This window comes from Epinephelus moara, chromosome 22, assembly GCF_006386435.1.
Source record: "Epinephelus moara isolate mb chromosome 22, YSFRI_EMoa_1.0, whole genome shotgun sequence".
Taxonomy (NCBI): Eukaryota; Metazoa; Chordata; class Actinopteri; order Perciformes; family Serranidae; genus Epinephelus; species Epinephelus moara.
In genome coordinates, this window is record NC_065527.1 from 27,252,506 (window position 1) to 27,271,528 (window position 19,023).

General features: G+C 39.9%; 2 protein-coding genes across 2 annotated transcripts in view; one reads left to right on the forward strand and one right to left on the reverse strand.

Moving 5' to 3' along the window:
* Positions 1-140: 140 nt before the first annotated feature.
* On the reverse strand, positions 141-7,980 carry LOC126384561 (major histocompatibility complex class I-related gene protein-like). Its single transcript, XM_050035684.1, has 7 exons — positions 7,885-7,980; positions 4,448-4,714; positions 4,034-4,312; positions 3,569-3,871; positions 2,361-2,468; positions 2,130-2,147; positions 141-1,996 (listed from the first exon to the last, which is right to left on the reverse strand). The coding sequence occupies exons 1-7, from the start codon at positions 7,931-7,933 to the stop codon at positions 1,986-1,988; spliced, it is 1,035 nt and encodes a 344-aa protein (XP_049891641.1). The 5' UTR covers positions 7,934-7,980; the 3' UTR covers positions 141-1,985.
* Positions 7,981-9,119: 1,139 nt separating this feature from the next.
* slc39a7 (solute carrier family 39 member 7) overlaps positions 9,120-19,023 on the forward strand; it is a 14,087-nt gene continuing 4,183 nt past the window's right edge. The window contains exons 1-7 of the mRNA XM_050035667.1: positions 9,120-9,278; positions 11,946-12,469; positions 14,793-14,961; positions 15,294-15,374; positions 16,517-16,651; positions 16,917-17,030; positions 18,402-18,598. Of these exons, the coding sequence (XP_049891624.1) occupies positions 11,954-12,469; positions 14,793-14,961; positions 15,294-15,374; positions 16,517-16,651; positions 16,917-17,030; positions 18,402-18,598 (1,212 nt within the window). The 5' untranslated portion in view covers positions 9,120-9,278; positions 11,946-11,953. The remainder of the gene's footprint in view (positions 9,279-11,945; positions 12,470-14,792; positions 14,962-15,293; positions 15,375-16,516; positions 16,652-16,916; positions 17,031-18,401; positions 18,599-19,023) is intronic.

Genomic DNA, 19,023 nt, shown 5'->3' on the forward strand with positions numbered 1-19,023 from the left:
TCCGACCTCGTCACATATCAACCTTTGGTCGTGGACTTTCGAAGTTAAGATATGACACGCAAAGTACCCTGGGTGCGTTGGTTGTTGACGTTCTGGGATGCCGTGTCAAGTTCTGCCTGTCACATGCAAAGTCTGTTTTCTAAATACACTCACGTTTCCACAGGAAATGTACTGTTTGCATTCAGCCTCTTTCCAAATAAACACACTATGTCAGTAAAACACCACAAATTGAGGTTTTTCTATTTATCCTTTTAGACATTTGTGTGAAGTTCTGTCATAATTAGCATATGAATTCTTGAGTTATGGCCAAAAACATGTTTTGTGAGGTCATAGTGAGCTTGATCCTTGACTGCCAAATTGTGATCTGGTTATTCTTCAGTCAAAGTGGACGTTTGTGCTAATTTGAAGAAATTCTCTCAAGGTGTTCTTGAGATATTGTGTTCGGGAGAATTAGATGGACAACCCGAAAACATTATGCCTCCGGCCTCGGTTAACCCTGGTGCCCCCCACCAAAAACTATGGATCATTTGATTACTTTAGAATGCGTTTAGGCTTTTTCACAAATATGCCATATGCTTCACTAACAATTTGTCACTTTGCTCTCACTCTTTTATTCCTCCTCCATCATCAAGTCATTTTACATTTACAACAGGTTGCCTTTCTCCATCTCACTACAGCTGCCTTGAACTGACATCCTTGGTTACAAGAGAACAAACCTGCTTGAACAGATGAGAAAAAAAAAACACACTAAACGCTGAAACACACACATAATAAATAAATAAATAAAAACAAGAAACAGACTATACCCTCTTTCCCCACTTCCAACACAATTAAAGTGCTTATAGAATAATTTTTGTCACAGCTGTCTCTGCTTAAAGACAGCTGTGGTGTTTCAACATGGTGGACTCATGAATGCTGTCCGGTGTGCTGTTCCTGGAGCTGTCCGATTTACTCACAGTGAAGACCCACTGAGAGGGTTTGGTGGCCAGTGATGATTAGTTTTAACTCTCACGCAAGCTGTGTGTGTGTGTGTGTTTGTGTGTGTGTGTGTGTGTGTGTGTGTGTGAGTGATCCTATTTGGTGAGTCGTAAAGCCATCAGACGCAACCTCCAGCTCTGTCAGTCCTGTGCATAGACTGTGTGAAATAATAGAAGCAGCTACAGTGAAGTCACCCATTGGTTTGTGGACTACCGTTTTGAAGCCTCAAATTTCGGATTTCAGCTGTTGCCAGCTTGTTTTTGTTTTGTGACCATAGTTGGATTAGAGGTTGAAGCTGTGGAGGAGTGAAGAGTGCATTTCACTCATAAGCCTTTTTTACACAGAGCTTGTGCTATAGAACCTCAATGAAGTCCCTTGTTTGTGACGCCATTGCATTTTTACAACCGCAGCATCATGCTGCTCCATGAGTGATTTTAGATGGCAGGCTGGCATCATGGAAGCAAAAGAGGCATGGCAGGTGTGACATGTAACACAACAGTGTAGGCCTCTACTGCAGCATAAAACATAAGCATTGGCAGAGTTTTATAAAAAATAACAATGACATAACATGGAAATAACAATGTTATATGGCAGCTGATCTCATCCTCTGCTCGGCGGGTAAGGAGCTCCCGGGCCTCATTGTTTTCCCAATTTGCAGATATTTTCGACTGTTGCTCTTCTTCTTTGAGTTATCTGCTAACTCCTACCAGCTGCTCTTTAAATCTCCCGGCAGTGGGTCACACATATATTATTTATGCTGCTGGGCATTTAAACATGTGGATCTATGGGGATCGACTGTTTTGGAGCCAGCCTCAAGTGGCCACTAGTTGAACTACAGTTTTTGGCTCTTCCACACTGGTTGCATTTTTCAGCCTCCGAGGTTGCCACTTGGTCCTGCATCAGTCAGTCTTTGTAGATGTTTTTTTCTAAGAAACAATCCCGTCTAGGAACTTGTTGTGATTTTGTTGACTCATCACTAAGTGGAGGTCAGCAGCCTCTTCTAAACGTCACTGCCCCACTGTCAAGACAAGTGGTAAATAAACAGAAATGTGACAACTTTCTCATATTTGTGTCCACATGATGCAGGACATTGGTTTATATGATGAACAGGATATTAATTGCTTGTCCAAAGGACTAACCACGATACTTACTGTTAGCAGGCTGGAACCCTGAAATACAGATAAGAGAAATCAATGTTAGAAAATAATTCACATATCAGAATTAATAAAAGAAGAGAAATATGTTCTTTGTGGTTCACTATCACTTGTCAAATAAATGGACTGATTACCAGAAGTACCACACAAAGTATGCAGGAAAAGACTATCACAGGTAGACTATTTATTCTGAATTCATTAGTGGTTAAAAACATCTCTGTCCCTCACCATGATAGTTTCTTCTCCAGATGAAGAGTCCAGTGATGCACAGTGCCAGCAGCAGAAGTACTACAACAATTCCAATAACACCACCAACAGGGAACCCATAGGAACAAACTGGACCCAAAGCAGAAATTAATTTCAGTCCTTGTTAACAATTTTCCAGGAGGAATCAACATAATGAAGAATACATAACATTAAGGCATTAAATTAAAAGGGGAAAAAAAAGGAAAACACACACAAAAAAAGACTGAAAAGATGTAGGCTCAAGCTAAAGCCTACCCTTACCCTTTTTGTTTAGCATATTCTCATGAGTAAGTCATTTACTATTAAGTTATACGGTGCTACAACTTATCAAGCTGTGCTTGGAATCCTGCTTCTTCACATCAGAGCTCAAGATGTAGAAGCAAAAATAAAAAAGTACCTTTCAAAATTAGCCACATGGTGAAGCCATTTGCTCAATGCTCTTTTTCCTTGTCCCATGGCGCATGGGCTCACTACATTACCACTGTAGCGCCATCTATATGTGAAAAGCCATTAAACACATCTGTTGCATCTCTCTCTAACTTGCTTCCTGTCATCTCAATATTGTCTCCAACAAAGGCACAAATCTTCACTGCTGTACATTGTTTTATGTGACTATTTGAGGGATTTTTTTTGTATTTGTTTTTACATATGTATTACAGTATGTGTTAAACCTGTCCTCATACAAAGGTTTGTATGATATATAAAGAATTAACGCTCAACAAATAAGTGCCCCTATTAGTTAGGTTGGTAGTTCACTTGGTTTCACCGGACCTGACCTGTGTTTGTTTGACCCATCCACCACCCCAAACTGCCTCCTTATGCAGACATTTGCTCTTTATACTACGTCCTGCTATGCTCCCATCAGCGCATTCCTCACGATTGCAGCTTATACAATTACGTGGGTTATGTATGAGTGGCTCACGATTACGCAGATTATATGAAGTCTAATGCATTACTTTTCGTAGGTGTTCATTTGAACACTGCATGAGAACAGCTTGATGCATGAAGTATTTATCATATTAAGCCTGGTCTGTGTTTTGCCTGACTGCGAGACAAATTTCCTGCAAGAAAAACTGTGGCACTATGCACAACAATATCTAATAAGTTCTTCCTTGGTTTTCTTACTGTCCCCCTCATTTCAGAGAAATCTGTTGCTCACTCTTTGAGATATCCTGCCAAGTAAGTCTTACCCTGGTTGGTCCTGATCACTGCTTTGTCCAGTTTGGTGACAATGTCGTCCTTCATGCCAGAGTGATGAAACACACAGTCGTACCTCCTCCAGTCTTCAGGTGGGACTGATGAAACGTCCAGTTCAACAGTAATCTGGAAGGTTCCATCGTGGTTGTGGAGGATCTCTCCGTGGTACACGTCCTCATGAAGCTCCTCTCCATCCTTCCTCCAGAACATCATGGCTCTGTCAGGGTAGAAACCTGTAGCGTGGCAGCTGACTGGAGAGGAGGGAGACTTCTGGAGGAGAGACACTGAGGGAAGGTCTGGAGAGGCAGACAGACACAAATGAGTCTGTACCGAGACACAAAGATGGTATGTGTCTATACTGTTTCCTTTCAGTTGGAATGTTACATTGCATCAGAAACAGAAAAGGCACGTGAACTTTGAGTCTGTGTGCAACAGTACATCTGGACATGTGATCCTACCTCTTCTCTGCAGAAAGCTTCTCCCATATTGCACATACTTCTTCAGCAAGTCAGGACATTTGTGGGTATAGTAGTCTTTATTGTATTGTATTCTAGCTTTCTCAGCATCCCATCTAAGTTTGGTGATGAACGCCTGTTGTTTTGGAGCAGTCCATGTCAGCGTTTGCAGGTCCAATGATATGAAGTCTTCTCCATCATAACCGTATTGATTAAATCCAATGACCTCTCCGGTCTCATCATCCCACTCACAGCCATTCATCCTCTGTAAAATGTGAGCACCTGAGAGAGACAGAGATGACAAAGTGGCATCCCAGCACTGTTGGCTATTAACAGATGATGTCACATCATCACCAGACTCAGAGGGAGAAAGCATTTCACGTGTAAAAAAATGTAATACACATAAACATACTGTACCTCCAGTTTGGTTCAAGCGTTGCTTCAAGTTGTCAAGGTTGGCTCTGAAGACCTGCTGACTACCAAAACACTTCAGAGTGTACCACTCCAAGTGTTGTGGGTCAGCCTTTATTATTTTTCTCATCCAGTCCTGTTTGGGTTCTGCTGTCTTGATGTTGCTGTCACAGTAACCCACCTGAACGTCATCAACCATGGCAGCACCCACAAACTCTGGAAAGTTTGGGACTCCAGAAGATGCAGTGAGGAAATATTTCAGGGAGTGTTTTACTGTAGGACAAATAACATATTTTATCTTATTGATGTTACTGATTGATTCCTTGGTTGTCAGCCCCCCGTACAGTTTCATTGCATGTTCGGTCAGATAATGACAGATAAAGTTCTTCAAATTATGGTGGTCTGACCTATGTGACACTTCTGCTGTGCTTGCTTTGTCTTCTTACTCTGTTGCTTTGTTATGATAAAACCAAATCTACCAGCACAGAAGCTAAACATTATACTTCTGTGGACGGGGTCACAGGAAAAACATATTTTGGCCACCTAAAAAATCTATATCTGTGCCACAGTGACATAAGATAGCTGTGACAGGCCCCAGTGCATGCTATTGTACACACATCATCTCGTCACATGATTAGAGACTTGACATTGGATAATGTCAACATACATTTACCCAACAATCATAATTGCGAATCTGTATATGACAGAAAATACCAAAGAAAATAGGAAATTATTCATTAAATTTAACAATTTCAATAGTTTATTATAGTTTATTTTGAATAAGCATATAATATTGCTATAGATGCAACAGACTATTTTACAAAAAAAAAGAAAAGAAATAAAAACATAACAAAGATGGATTTGCCTTTAAGATTCAGATTAAGTTCATTTATTGGTCTGCTCAGAGAAATTTGACTTGGAGCCAGGGGTCAGCATATACATACATACAATCAACACAGAGTCACCAACATAAAAATACACACATTACAACACAGTCACCAAGTTAATCTCAGTGCATCAAATTAAATACACAATACATACATCAGACACACTCCTCATTAATCAGTTTGATCGACAACGGAATAAACAAGTTTTTGTACCTGTTATACCTGCAGCATGGTACTCTGTACCTTCTTCATGAATGCAATAACTCATATTCAGAATTCAGTACATGGTCAGGATCAGACACAATTTTACGAGCTTGTCTTATCACTGATTGTTCAAAAATGACTTGAGGACACACCCATTATCTTCCCTGCCATATCAATCAATCTAGCAATTTGGGATTTAAATTTCACAGTCAGGTTTCCAAACCAGATGGACATACCATATCTTAAGACAGACAGAATACTAGCATTGTAAAAAATCATCATTATGTTTCTATTGACCCCAAACAATCTTAATCTCCGTAGGAAGTGCAGGCGCTGATGTATCTTTCCACAGACATTTTGCACATGTGAGTGCCAGCTCATATCCCTATCAATCTGTACTTCTAGATACTTATAGGAGACAACTTGCTTAACTGTTTGGTTATGTATAGAGATTGCAGTGTGGTGTCCTATGGACTTGGGATCCACTACAATCTCTTCAGTTTTACCATTAATTTGCAGGTGGTGTTCGTCGCACCACTCGACAAACCTAACCACCCCCTGAGTGGATGCTGACACCAGAGTTACTTGTGAGCAAGCTAAGGATGACAGTGTCATCTGAAAACTTAATAACAAATTGATTGGGTTGTGAGCTGACACAGTTGTTAGTATACAGAGTGAACAGAAGGGAAGAATTGATTGTTCCCTGAGGCACGCCCGTGCTACATACTATTTCCTTGGAGAACACTGAATTGACTTTTACCTTTTGTGACCTTTTTACTAAGGAGGAGAAGTACCACTTAATAATACAGGGATTTACATTTAACTGAGATAACTTACGAAAAAGAATATCGGGACGAATCGAATTAAAGGCTGAACTAAAATCAATGAAAAGCAGCCTGACGTATGCTATAGGACTTTCTAAATGCTTCAAAATAAGATGTGTTACTGTGGAAATAGCATCACTCGTATTATGGTTCTCTGAGTAAGCAAATTGAAATTGAAGTGTTGCTTTGTTTCTCTCCTAAGTTCCTCTATCACAAGTTTCTCCATTGACTTAACCATGTTTGAAGTTAAGGCTACTGGCCTGTAATTGTTATTTTCTTGCGGATATGTCTTTTTAGGAACTGGGACTATCACCGATTGTTTCCAGCTCTCTGGCACTGTATGTGAGTCTAAGGATAGTTGGAATAGACGATATCAGGCTGGTGATAGTTCCTCTGCACATGTTTTTAGTAAAAAAGCAGCTGGTCCAGTCGCTCTATTCATACGTATGGTTTTAAATACTCTCATAACAGAACCCAGATCTAACATCATCCTATCATCAGTTTCAGTTTCAAAACGTGCAAAGAAAGCATTCAATTCATTAGCTTCTGCCCCGTCGTCCTAGGCCACTATCGGTTTCCTTTCAGATTTCATATTAGTCATTTTTCTAATTGAGTCCCATAGTCTCTTTGTGTTTGAGTTTTGTAAGTCCTGCTCCGCACGCTCCTTGTACTGCCTTCTGGGTTCACTCAGTTGTTGATTCAGTTCTTTCACTGCAGCCTTTAATGCTAATGTGTCGCCTGGTTTAAAGGCTGTCTTCTTCCTATGGATACATTCCTTAATTGTCTTTGTGAGATAAGGTCTATTATTTGGATACTTTGTAACAGTTCTCTGCAGTATTATTAAGTCCAAGCAGAAGGAAATATAAGCAGTTATTGACTCTGTGAGGGCATACATAGCAAATTGCACTGCTTTTAATTTAATGAGAGCTATCACTCATAAGGGCTCATTCTCCACCCAACACATTGCTGGAGTGCCCACTCTCTATGGGCCCCCCACCTCACAGGCCCCAGTTTGCCTGCACTGTTTTACGGCCCTGTCTGTACAAGTGTAAGCTATATTTAAATATTTGCTCCAGTTTCTCTTGCACACTTGCACAGGCCGTGGTGGACAAACAACTCAGTGTTGTGCCTAATTAACCATTTTTGTCAGAGGAGTCTGGTGGCTTTGATGTAACGAACTCAGTTACCCATCGGAGGAGACTGTCTGACAGCAGGGTAAAGCGGTGAACATATTCTAAATACAGCTTACTTTTAAACTTTGATGGCTCTTTTTAGGTTGCTAAATAAGGCAGCGTTTGCTCAGCACCGTTTGACTTTCATGATGCAAGGATTTTCTCTCCAGAAGTTATTGTAAATATACACGATGATTCAGTCTATCGTAGTTATTCAGGAGAGATCACATAACACTGTTGTTACTGTAAATTCAGTGTGACAATGTGAAAGTGAAACTAGTTCCTAGTTCCCATCAAACAACAACGACATCACTAACAAGAAGCCTATATCGGTAAATGTCACAGTGAGCTCTTACCTGTAGATGCAACGTGACAGAAAAGGAGCAACACACATAACGTCTTCATCTTGTTTTTTTTATAAGTAAGCCTGGAGCTCAACAGAGTCAGCTGACATTTACCGATACTGAACCTGCGGAGAGTGGGGGCGTGTCCAGCAGTCATTAGGGGGACTGTATGGCTAATAAATGATCATGGAAATATATTTTACAACTGCTACTTTCTGCTTTAAAGCGACGCATGTTTTCAAGCTTTAAACATTTCATAATTAAGTTTATCTGAAACATCTGGAGATACATGGTTTTCACTGGACAGGAATTGAAAAACGGTAGGGTAATCTAAAAAAATGTACAAATCTGCCCAATATAGTGATGAAAGAAATACTCAGAACTTGTAGCCTACTTTAAAGTAACAATACCACAGTGTAGATTAGCCTACATTTCTTACAGTCTGCATTCAAACTTTTACTGCAGTAAAAGTAGGCCTATCAGCATCAAAGTGTTGCCTCCCTAAAGTACCATCTTAGAATCATATCATATTAGGCTGCCAGGTTATAATCATCTATGCATATAGGTATTACATTACAGTTTGTAAGGGTGGAGCTCATTTCAACTACTTCATGTACTGCTAGGTATTTTTACCTATAATATTAGCTGATTTATATTTGTATATACTATCTGAATCTGCAAAAATAACTTAAGTTATCAAATAAATGCAGTAAGAATAAAATAGTGCAATATTTTCCTGTGAAATGTAGTAGAGTAGAAATATAAAGTAACATAAAGTGGAAATACTCAAGTACCTCAAAAGTGCATCCAAGTGGGGCTACAGTCTACTTGAGAGTAAATGCACTTAATTACATTCCACCACTACATATGTTCGTGCAAATTATGAGTTATTGTTGTCAAAGCTGAAGGCCGCTTTTCCCTGCAGACATTTTGAGCCAGGCTACGTAGGTTTATCATTTATTTGCAGTGTCAGTCTCAGACAAACGGAGCTACATCCTGTTCTCTCTCCACAGCATGAAGTGATTCAAAATACCAGATCTCGCGATGTTTCAGTGGAGACCTCATCTGTCTTCTATACTTTTTCGCTAAAATGTTTTTTTCCGGTACATATGTTTGGAAAAGTCTTCAGAAATATTGTAAACTGCGTTCACATCCCGTTATAATTGTGTCATGAAAAATAAAACATATATTTTCATCTAAGTAGAGCTGACGAGGGAGCAGCGAAGGTGGCACTTCTTGGAATGGAATGCGTTCTCGCGAGATTTCATTGAGTTTACTTGAGTAAATGCCACGTCTTACCAGTAGCATCAACGAAGAGAGAAATAGTAGCAGTTTACCAAACATACTGCACGCAGGACAGAGAGTCATCCAGCGGCCCAGCAGGCACTGATATCTGACACAATCCGGTAAGAGTGAATTGTTTGTTTTTTCACTGTGTGTCGCAGTAAGTGATGTTGCCCCTGCTGCAGCAACATGTTAGCAAGCTGGTTGCTAGCTAGCTAGCCAGTGAAGCTGGGAGGCTTTCTGTACAACTTGTGGAAACCGGTGATCAGAGGTCATTGTTTGATGAGCGGGGCTTTTACTGTTGACTGTGAGATTAAAGCTAACACTTTTCAAAGCTACGAGATTATCCGCTTTACCCCAAAGTCCGATGTGTGAAGCCAAGTCTCAAAACAAAGCTAACTGTAAATCAGACTGCAATGAATGATGGTTGAATTAGCTAACAGGGATTGTGTCGTTACAGTTAGCACAACCTGCACACATCAGCAGGCTATCGTTGGCTGCTACTATTGCGTATACTGTTCACAGTATTACAACAGTCTTATGAATACGTCAGTCATAGCACAACTTTAATATACCGGTGGAATGTAACCAAGAATTTCAGTTTTGAGGTACTTACACTTAACTTGTGTATTATTCCTGCTACATTTTGGAAGCCAGTACTGTACTTTCAGCTCCTCTTACTGTATATAACAGCTGTAGTTACTTTTGCAGATTCTGATTATTAATACACAACATCAATCAGTTAATGAATAGTAATGCATTGTTATAGCCCCACCTTTGCCAGCTGCAACATGAAAGTAATGAACACTTTAATGTCCAAAATATTACAATCCAGTGATTTAATATGTATTATACCAGAAGGGCCATTTTACTTTTACTTAAGCAAGCTTTTGGTGTATGCCTTGTACTTATAACAGAGTATCGTTACACTGAGGTATTGCTGCAGCAAATGCATCCAGTGCAGTTTAAAATACCTGCAATGTTGGCTCAATAATACAAACTGGCTGATCTGGTGAAGAACGGAAAGCTCTACATACAGATGGATTTTGCTCCCAGTCTCACTGAAGATGCACTGGTATTGATCACCAGGGGCAGACTGGCCTTTAGGAAGGTTGGGAAGACTCCCAACAGCTTGTCTGTTCTCTGCAGAACTGGCCAGTGACGATAGAGTTATGTTTTTTCACTTTCTGATATCAGGAATTACTGACATCAGATACTTTTTATTTGTTCAATTTTTTTGGGACTGCATTGGAGCTTTTCATTATATATTTAAAAAAACAAAAAACATTGAGCATCTGAGCGTGCATGTACTTGTGAGCATTTGTAACTATTTTAGCACTCTATTGACTGAGTGTGCATGTTTTGGTACAGACGTTTACTGTATCAGCTCACCTAGGTTTGCCTGGCCTGGTCTTGTTTTGATTCAGTGCAGTTGAGACATGTTATAGAAACTGAGCAGGGAGGTGTCAGAAAGACGTCCTAAAGTGTCTTAAGTGTCTTAAATGTCTTCAACATCACCTGATTCTCTTCATGCCTTAGTGTTAACGTTACTGCCAAAAAAATCATTCTCTCCATTTTAAAGTCCAAGACTGAATTTCAGTCCCAGTACATCCCTGTTGATCACTTTAAACCGATTTGGTGGGAATCTGAACAACTTTTGACGACATACAGAGTGTGATGTAGTGTAACTGGAAATGCATCTTTGCCTGTAAGAGACAGCCACATATTCAACACTGTAATGTGAGTGTAGCACAGCACACCCTCCAAAGATAGTTTATTTTTTGACATCTAACATGTTGGAGAAAGTTTTGAGGTGCTACATTACACAAGGTGAGTTACAAAAAAAAAAAATCACTGTAGCTGTATTTTTCCCCTTAAACTTTTCCCTTATCCCCTTGACCAAAGTTTCCCACAAATAAAATCAAATCACTTCAGTATTTTAAACAGTTAATTTCCACACACTTGCACAGATCAGGGATTAGATGTTGCAGCAGCTTGTTGCCCCTCATTATAATCACACCTGTTGCAATTGCTGGAACTGCCGTCTTCCTTGTGCTTTAATATCACAGGGATCATTTTTAGGCCCTAGGCACACCAAAATGCAGCAAAGATGTGGCGACGAAGGCTGACTGTGTGTTGGCCATAAAAGTTGCACTTGAACACACTGCAAAGACTACAGCCAGCAGCCAACTAGCATGTATGTTCTGCGCCTGCGTGAGAGGAAATAGCTCTCTGCACCAGCAGGCGACAGTACCCCATGGGCGGTACTTTGTATTCCTTATTAAAGAATGGAAACAGGAAAACCGTCAGGACAGGTTCAAGACGTTGGGTAGCCAGTTAGGTCTTTTCTTGAACTGATTTCTACTCACCAGCCCTTCACTGAAAGAAATCAGTCACAGATGTGTTGTATGGTGACTGAAATTGCGTAACCTCTCAAAACAAGTAACACATGTCATAAAACAGATGGTGTATTCCTCCTCAATAGTCTGATATGTGCATAAATGGATATGAGACAGATATACTAAATAATGTGGACAAGCTCATGGTTAAATTTAATTATGTATTTTTTAAATTCACCATTAAAAGAGTGATAGAAAATTAAAGATATAGGTTTATTTGCATGACAGAAATCGTATTTACAATGAAGCAAAGCAGAACATTAGTCATTTTTACTCAATTATGTGCTGGAGTGTTTGTGTAAACAGGGCAGCTGAGTTTAATCATCAGACAACCTGTGTGAGTATTTTTTAATTTATTCTGTGTCTTCTTCACTCTTCCCTTTGTCATAGGGGGTAATATGGGCTGTGTACGTCTGCTGGTACTGACACTGGCCACATCTGCAGTACTCCTGTTAGCCTCCCATTCAACCAATGCTCATAGTCATTCCCATGGCGACCATGGCCACGCCCACTCCCATGGCCACCATCACCACCATGGCCATTCCCACGAAGCAGACGATCATAACGAAGGAGTGAGGATGTTCCACGGAGCGAGCAAGTGGAGCGCAGAGGCCAACCTCCCTGTAGAGGAAGAGGAACACCACGGGCACGCACACTCTCATGATCACGGGCACGCACACTCTCATGATCACGGGCACGCACACTCACATGATCACGGGCACGCACACTCTCATGATCACGGACACGCACACTCTCATGATCACGGGCACGCACACTCACATGATCACGGACATCAGGAGGATGCCGTCCGGGTGCACAAGGAGGAGAGTGGACATGGACACGCGTACGGAGGGGAGAGGGTGAAGAGGGAGGCAGAAGGAGAGAAGAGGGACATAGTGGAGCTGTGGACACAGGTGTGGTCATGGGTTAGAATGGGAACAATGGGTTGCCTGTTTGAAATGTGGTCAGGAATATCTATCATATATTGTTATTATACTTGGAAGGAGACACACAGGGTTTTATCCCCCTACAGCAGATATCAGTGGTGCCTCTCATGGTCACACTTTATACGGCTTTACAGGGTGTCTGCAGGTCCTTAAGAAGTCTCAAAATGCCTTAAATTCAGTTTTATAAATATTAGGCCTTAAAAGTTATTAAATAGTGTTAAAGTTAGAATTTGTAAGGTTTTAATCGCTGCAAACTTTTTATCTATTTTAATTTATCCATCTTTGAATTTCTTTTGTCAAAATCAGTCAATCAGTCTGATATCATAGATCTTAAAATCTACCACTTTACTACCTTTACTTTATACTTGCACTTACTTGTCGGCAAAATGTAGATTACCTAACCTACTCTAATAAACACATTCCTACATAAAACCTACCCCTGCATGGGACCATATCTATACTACTTAACATTATATTGACCTGCAGCGGTTGAAAAGGGAAAATTATTTTGAATGATTTGTTAAAAAAAATTAAATTTTAAATGTGGTTAAAAACATTATCTTGAACTGGTCTTTAAAACAAGGCCCTCCGCAGTTCCTTTACAAGCCTTGAAAGCATTGAATTAATTATTTTAAAATTCAGGCCTTAATTGGTAATAAATATCTTCAATCTTTCAAAAGGTGGGGATGTGGGAATTTGGATCGTTTTATTCTGATGTTGCATTTCAGAATCTCAAAATAATTGGTTACATCTATTTTTATGTCTCTGTGACGGTGATAGCTGTGGCTGGAGCCATTATGTTCTTGGGTTGGTCTGTCCGTTCGTCCATCTCATTCTTGTGAGCTCGATATCTCAAGAAGCTTTAAGGGAATTTCCTCAGATTTGGCACAGACGTCTACTTGGACTCAACGATGAACTGATTAGATTTTGGTGGGCAAAGGTCAAGATAACCTTGACCCTGCATTTGTCTCATTCTCGTGAACACAATATCTGAAGAACACCTTGAGGGAATTTCTGCAAATTAGGCACAAACGTCCACTGTGACTCAGCAACAAACTGATTAGGATTTGATGGTTGAAGGTCACTGTGACATTGCATCTGTCTCATTCTTGTGAATGTGATATCTCAAGAAGGCCTTGCCCTCAAATTTGGTACAAACATCCACCGTTACAATGTAATGCTCGGTACACTTTATGCATTTTTTTTTTTTCGGCATGAGTTTATTTTCTGGAAAAGTTTTTCAAATTCGGCCAACCTCCCAACAAACACCAGGTGTTTCCCAGTTCAATTCTACTCTCGTGTTTCGCCATTTGCCCATTACTTAACCTTTTAACCACTGGAACCAAACAACATGTCACATGTTCCAATAACCATTTGGGCAAGATTGTCCAAACTCTACACCACTTATGTCATTTAAATTTAATCAGAAATGTTTTAAAAAGTATTAAATCTAACTTGTCTTGTGTTGTAGGAACCTAGTTAAAACATTACAGTGTCTGATGATATCTGTAGACACCCTGCTGTAGTAAGCAGCCCTCAGGTTTGACTGTATGAATGTCTCCCTCCTCCCATTCAGCTACATAGTTAAAGTACAAATATGTCAACCTGCTTAGATGAATATGGGCAGAATGTTGTTTAAGATGACCCAGTTCAGTTCAGGAAGCTTGGAAAAAACAACAGCAACACAATTCGACACTTTAAAAGAACTGTTTAAAACATCTGGGAATTGCTCATGCTCACTGGTATTTTCCTTCCTGCTGAGAGTTGGATGAGAAGATTGATAGCACTCTCATATCTGCCCGTTAAGACTCCAGGAAGTCACAGTGTGTCTGGCCAAGAAATAGTCAGGCACATAATTCAGGCTAACTGTTCAGCCTCATATTTAACATCTCATCTTACTCTCTGCAACAAGCTTTTCTTCTCCCCTTAAAATGTCCAACTATTCCTCTAAGGGCTCTGCAGGCACTCATCTAGTCAAAGTGACAATTAAAAGCCAGAATTTGTAGAGACTTTTCATTATCGCATTCTGTTGTATTGTTCATATTATTTTGTCCACCCAAACACATAATAATTTCGACTCCATTACTGCAAAGTAAATTTGACTTTTGCACGGCCAAAAACTTTCCAATCAGTTGTATCCCTCCCAGGAGAGGCTTTCCATGTAATCATTTATCATATATTTGACCCATTGGTTCTGATTGATAACAATATGACTGCTGTTTTACTCTCACGTTGAATTGCTGATTATGATACCAATGAAAAATAAACCTCCCTTCATCCCTGTCCGCAGGCCATCGGAGCGACCCTGTTGATCAGCGCTGCTCCTTTCCTCATCCTGTTTCTGATCCCAGTTCAGTCCAACAGCGACCAGCACCAGAACCTGCTCAAGGTGCTGCTCAGCTTCGCCTCAGGTGGACTGCTGGGTGACGCCTTCCTGCACCTCATCCCACACGCTTTGGGTAGGTAGTAGATCAGTAGAAGTCACTTTTCTTTTTCACCCATGTAGGATAACTTACAGCGAAATGCTTTATTTAGGTGCATTTGTAATGTCAAATACTTAAATATATTCCTGGTTCATCAGCTCACAAGAATGCTACAACAGAGAAAATATGTATAATCACACATTTTGCTCCACAGCAATTTGCAAACTTTATACGGATACAAACAGTATTTTCAGTCAACTAGTGACAAGAGCAAACACATGCTCATTGAAAACATCAACACTGTAACAGGATCTTCAGTTTGTCCGAGTTCAATGTCTGTTTCCTCTTGTTGTATTTGTTGTGCACAGAGCCCCACTCTCACCATGGAGAAGAAGATCATGGACACTCGCACGCAAGTGAAGAGTCACATGACCACGGTCACTCCCACGGTACACAGTGTTACCCTTGTCTTTCAGTTTATGTGTTGTCAGTTGGTACTCGTTATCTCAGAGGGGCAAAAATCATACATATACAACTTTCAGCTGTATACTGTAAAGAGTTGGCATGTGACGTTACCAGAAATGTATTAGTTGATACAAATGCCAGTGAAATTCCACAATTCTCGATACCCAATTTGATATTACGTGGGAAAAAAAAAAGAAAGATAAATCCCATGTTCTTAAACATACACTCCTTTATCAAGGACTTGTGGGCAAGGCAACATATTAATAAATGCACTACACTACATATTTCTGCTCTGTTGTCATTGTTGTTCAGCTCTTGTACGTGTAAGATAAGAAGCTTGGTCTTTTTGGTAGGCTATTTTTCCCACCTCTCTTCCACTGTGATTGGGCAGAATGGTAAGAAATAACCGTGACGTGCGCAGGGTTTTATCCAAAGTTTTTTTTTTAAAGATATTTTTTTGGGCATTTTGCCTTTAATGGACAGGACAGGTAAGCGTGAAAGGGGGAAAGAGAGAAGGGGGGATGACATGCAGCAAAGGGCCACAGGCTGGATTCGAACCCGGGCCGCTGCGGCATCAGCCTTGTACATGGGGCACCTGCTCTACCACTAAGCCACCGACGCCCCAATATCCAAAGTTTTTTAACCAGAAAAAACACCAAATATAGTGCTCCGTGTAGAATGGACGCTCAGTGCCTTGTAACACTGCTGGCATTTTTAGCATAGTGTAAATACACAGTGCTCACATTGCAGAAAATTTACAAAACACACTGGACTTGAGAAAGAATGCTTTTCTTTTCAACCAGTCAAGGCAGAGCTGTCGCTGCCTCTGCACTTGTTGCTTTCTTCCATGTGTTGTAGTTCCATTCTAGTAAGCGGTCTCCTTCTTCCTTTGGCATTTCACGGCAAACTACAATGATTGTAGGTGTATACACTACCCCGTCAGGTCCGGAAGAATTGCATCCTCTATAGTACTGAAGAAAACCGTCACTTTTCAGAATTTTGGCATGGTATTGGTTCTCGTGACATCCCTATTAATGAGCAGAAGTTAACAGATGTGACATTGGTAGATATATCACACTCTGTTCACGTATCACAGTTTCAAGCTCTCTGTCCTCTGCCTATACAGGAGCCGCTCACAGTCACATGATGTCAGTGGGTCTGTGGGTTCTCGGTGGGATCATCGCCTTCCTGGTTGTAGAGAAGTTTGTGCGGGCGCTGAAGGGAGGGCACGGCCACGGACATTCCCACGGCCACTCACATGGTACGGTGGTGCAAAATAAAAGATTTTTATTGTCACACAAATATTCATCTGCCGAACAAGAATATTCTTAATTTGATGACATTAAAGATTGCAGTTTATGCCTTGTGTTATTTCGTATGTTTGTATAATTTTGTACAGTATGTCCAGTGTATTAGCCAAAGGAGCTAATAACCCTAAACATTTATCAGCCTCTGTAGCCACTGCTCAGAATCTCACAGTCTATCTGGAGACTGAGGCTAATTTGAACTTGATGTAACATTTTCAGATGCTCCCAAGGCAAAGGACAGTGATGGAGAAGAAGAGAAGGAGAAGAAGAAGAAAGAGGAGAAAGACACCAAAGATGAGAAGGTGCCAAAGAAAGAGGAGACAAAGGGGACAGGTGAACAATACCTTGATTTTTATAGATTTACATTTGAACAAAGAAGATAAACTTAGCAGCTCCCTCTGGTGGTCACTCACTGAGCTGCTGTGTGGTGGCATGTAAGATATCAGCAACTTTAAAACACGACTTTTGACATCAAACATTTATAATTTTAGTTATTAAAACACCAAATTTACTAACTTTATTATTTGTTGTATTTTATTAAAGCAAAGTTTTCCGTTTGTTTTTTTTGTTTGTTTGTTTGTTTTTTGTTTTTTACAAAATATACTTAATTTATTTTGATCAGTGAATAAAGATTGTAGTGGTTCCTGGATATATCCAGGAATGTGGTAAGAAGTTATTTGTAGATTTGTAGATTAAAAACATCTAGATGTTTATATTTAAACTAAATTTTAATAAAAAGATTTTTTAAACATCCATGCTACATGTCACTATAGTGTCAGCAGCATTTATTGACAGTGTGTGCTTTGACACAAACGTACATTTACTTCCAAAATAAGGTGTTAAATATTAAAACTCAGATACTGTTGCTAACATTAAATATATATATACATATATATACAGTACTCTTGATGCTCCAGAAGTGATTTGGTATATTGTTTTGTTTATATGTACTGGTCAAGTATTGGCCTTGCAAAATCAAAACTGAAATTTGACTTTTATTGTGCCTTTTTTTTTTTTTTTTTTACTGATAATGTATTGTGTTTTGAAAATGTAGTTTTATAGTGTAAATGTTGTAGACATGACAGAAGCAACTCTTTATTCTGACTGTTTTTCATTTTAAGAGCAGATCAATACTTGAACTGCTGCATTCTGTCCAAAACCACTCAATTAGAGAGGTGATCAAAATAAATAATATAAAATATATTCACTACTGCTCTCAAGCATTCCCACAACTGAATGAAAAAATGAGCATAGTGTCTGAAATCTAAATGTAAAACTATGTAAAACTTAGAATTAAAACATAAAGTGTTAATCATGTTGAGTTTTATTCTCATCTTAAGTCATGTTTTCAGAAGCTGCAAACACGTGGCCTTGGCTTTTATAAAGACACCATCAATTATAAATCTAACATCAGCATTTCGTTGATCAAGTTCGTCATTTGCCTGGAGGGGCAGAAAATTATAATTGTGGGCTGAAACATGTTTGGCTTCATTTCAGTCACTTATGTCAGTGCAGGTATGTGCTGCTGGCATCATTATAAGCTTTCCAATCAGAACAGTGTAGCCTCCATCTCACAACCGATAATCCTCACCCCAGAAATGCTTTGTGATCTAATGACCTACATTGAGGCTGGCTGAAAACAAGGTGTTAATCAGCTCATTAAATTCTTAACCTAATTTTTCTTTATTGTCTCTACTGACAAAGACATCAAGGTGTCAGGTTACCTGAACCTGGCAGCTGACTTCACACATAATTTTACTGACGGCCTGGCAATCGGAGCATCATTCCTCGTTAGTCCAGCTGTTGGCGCAGTCACCACCCTCACCATCCTGCTGCACGAGGTCCCACACGAGATCGGAGATTTTGCCATCCTCGTCCAGTCTGGCTGCACCAAAAGAAAGGTAGTTGACTTCTCAAACTTCAGGTTATAAAAGTCAAATATTAGACTGAAGAATCTTTTCATGACAGATAATCAGAAGCACCTTTAAAAGAGTATGACTGAGGTTTATAGTCCTGGTATTCTGACACGTATGTTGAATTGTGGCCCTGTTGTCCCATTCGTCAAATTTATACAGTTTGCATTGTAAAATATTCCCACCACTCTCTTCACCATAAAACACTGTGGGAATTGGGGCTGGATATCATTTAAAAATTTCGGTTTATTTCAACCCGTCTCCTATCGTCCTAAATTTGTTTCAAGTGACTAGTGACATAAAAATATTAGTTAGCATGTTAGCCGTTAGCCTAGATACAGCCGGGGCGCATTAGTAGCGTCAGACCTGTTAAAACGTAAGTGAACGGGCATACCTTCAAGTGCAAAGTTAGT